Source organism: Adiantum capillus-veneris, chromosome 1, assembly GCF_014529385.1.
Source record: "Adiantum capillus-veneris isolate H3 chromosome 1, ASM1452938v2, whole genome shotgun sequence".
Classification (NCBI taxonomy): Eukaryota; Viridiplantae; Streptophyta; class Polypodiopsida; order Polypodiales; family Pteridaceae; genus Adiantum; species Adiantum capillus-veneris.
In genome coordinates, this window is record NC_140931.1 from 37,491,640 (window position 1) to 37,493,968 (window position 2,329).

The 2,329-nt window shown below is 43.0% G+C and overlaps 1 protein-coding gene across 3 annotated transcripts in view; it reads right to left on the reverse strand.

Annotated features, from left to right (window-relative positions):
- Positions 1-212: 212 nt before the first annotated feature.
- Positions 213-2,329, reverse strand: part of LOC147464558 (phospholipase A1 PLIP2, chloroplastic-like) — a 4,322-nt gene continuing 2,205 nt past the window's right edge. For all 3 annotated transcript variants that reach the window (XM_086515586.1, XM_086515596.1, XM_086515605.1), the window contains 4 exons: positions 2,009-2,329; positions 1,837-1,896; positions 1,309-1,725; positions 213-1,133 (listed from right to left, as the gene is read on the reverse strand). The exon at positions 2,009-2,329 is cut by the window's right edge and continues 153 nt beyond it. In XM_086515586.1, coding sequence (XP_086371712.1) covers positions 450-1,133; positions 1,309-1,725; positions 1,837-1,896; positions 2,009-2,329 — 1,482 coding nt within the window. In that variant the 3' untranslated portion in view covers positions 213-449. The remainder of the gene's footprint in view (positions 1,134-1,308; positions 1,726-1,836; positions 1,897-2,008) is intronic.

The window sequence follows — 2,329 nt, forward strand, 5'->3', positions numbered from 1 at the left end:
CAATTACTCAAGCCATGCAACTAGCCCTCTGCATATCTGGGCATTCCAACATTGAGCGGTCTCCCTAAAAAATGGTTTTTAGAAAAGAGAAGTTTTCAACTTTTTCGACGTGGAGAATCACAGCCAAACTGTGATCAAGATGTAATGGAGATGCAGTACACGCAGGCGCTCATAATACAAAGGCTGCAAAGCAATTAGAAAAGAAAGATTCAGAACTCAAATCATGACATAAGATTCAAAACATCTTCAAAATTTTACACCACAAGCCCAGCACAAGCCTTCCAAATTTTCAAAAGCTCCTAAAGTACAACTCTGTAGCGTGATAAAATATGAACCACTGTTAAGGGCAAGAAACAAACTTCATACCCTAATGTCTCCATATGTATGAATTTATGCAGTGTGTGTGCAAGATATAACTTGATGTTATAATTGCTTGTGAGCTTCCGCAATTAGATCCAAACGTAGATCGTCTGGAGGCATTCCACAATGACAACTCGAAGGGAGACTATAAAGAGCATCCCCAATTGGACATGCTTTGATGCTATGAGCCTTGCATATCTGCTAACTGCTGCTTTCTGAGATTCCCACAGAGAGGAACTGCTGATCAGAGTAAAACCAACCCCGTGGAAGGCACTGAACTTGCCTTGAAATATTGTGTGGCCGGAAAACAATGATGATTTGCATACTGCAGGCATAAGGGCTCCATCTGTATTATCATGGTCCACAATAGAGCTTAAATTTCGCCCTCTTTGTGCAAACCACGATGTCTCTGAAATCACCAAAGGCCACCAAAGCTGCCGTCTCTGCTCCCTTTGTACCCTGCGCAACCGTTTTACTTCATGCCTCAACACAACATGTATAGCCTTTGAGTAGCTCCGAGGATTGTGATCACGAGAAATTGCTCCATTCAACCCATAGGCTCCAGGATCACTAAGAATTTCCAATGGATGAGGCATATTCAAAAACGCTCTTTGTGCCCCACGGAGCTCTGTTGCTCTTTCAACTCCTCCTTCATTAGTTGGGTGTCTTAACAGATACAAACCATACCCACAAGGAAGTAACGGGTGAGATGGAGCTGTAGTCTCATCTGGTTGCAAAATCAACAACTGGCCCATGGGAGCATACAGAAGTTTCTACAAATAGAAACATAAACACATGAAATCAGAAAGTGTACATTCTAATAATTGTATTTCCAATCGACCTAGCACGTGTGATTGTCCATAATGTCTTAATAAACACCTGCTTGTTTTTTCAATTGACCTTACACATAATAGAGTACCAATGGCTAGAGGTCTTACAAACACTCACCTGATTGTTTAAACAGGGATGGTCACGGAACTTTCCATTCAATCTCTTCAAAATTTGTGCAGCCTGATCTGGATAATCACAAGAAAAAGCTCGCGGCACCACGTCTCGGTGCATTATAATGGACTGGATATGACTTGTTGGCAGGTCCATTTTATGTAAAAGACTGTCGCCACCACACATTATGCATGGTGAGCCAAAAGTAACAACAGGAAGTATGCATTTTCTGGGCAGTACACCTCGAATCTGAAACATGAGAGCTAACAGGGTGGCAAGGCTCCCACCCAATGAATGTCCAGTGAGCCGGACTTGAGTAAGCCCATCATGAGCCGAAAAATGTGCTAGAACCTCTGGAAGGATTTGCTCATACAATGCATTTGCAGCCTCATAGATGCCTCGGTGCACGAGCACATCTAGCCCCTGCATACAACCAATTTTCAGTGTACATCAATGGAGAAATGCCACAAGCCTTAGTTTGCAAAGACCTATCAGCTTATGGGTCCAAAGGTGCAATTTGCAGTTACATAATACCTCAAATTTTGTTGGCTCAAAAAAGAGGTTAGCTTGCCAAGATGCTACTGATTCTGAGCCCTGCAAAAGAATCTTATATGAGTCATCCTGAGCAGCTCCAACATCACCCATTCATGAAGAAAACAGTCCTCTTTAGCCACCCGTAGGTTAATTTGGCATGATGAAGTCCTACCTGAATGACAAAAAGCCGTGTGCATGAACTTTCATCATCACAGACGAACCATTCACATGGGCATGTGCTTGATGTCTGCAGATCCTTAGCCACAGCTAGCTTTGTTTCCTCTTCGGCAAGTACAATGGCAGTGGCCGGAGCTACTGCCATAAAAGATTCATCGTCACTAGGTTCCACATTTCCTTGAGGATTTGACATGCCCACTTTAAGTTCAGCTTCATTGTCAGTGTTAGCTTGTGACCCATCCGTTGTGCAAGGTGAGATAGATTCTGCTTCAGGAATGTGAGTTGCATCATCTGAATCTGCTGTCTTTCCTTTGCT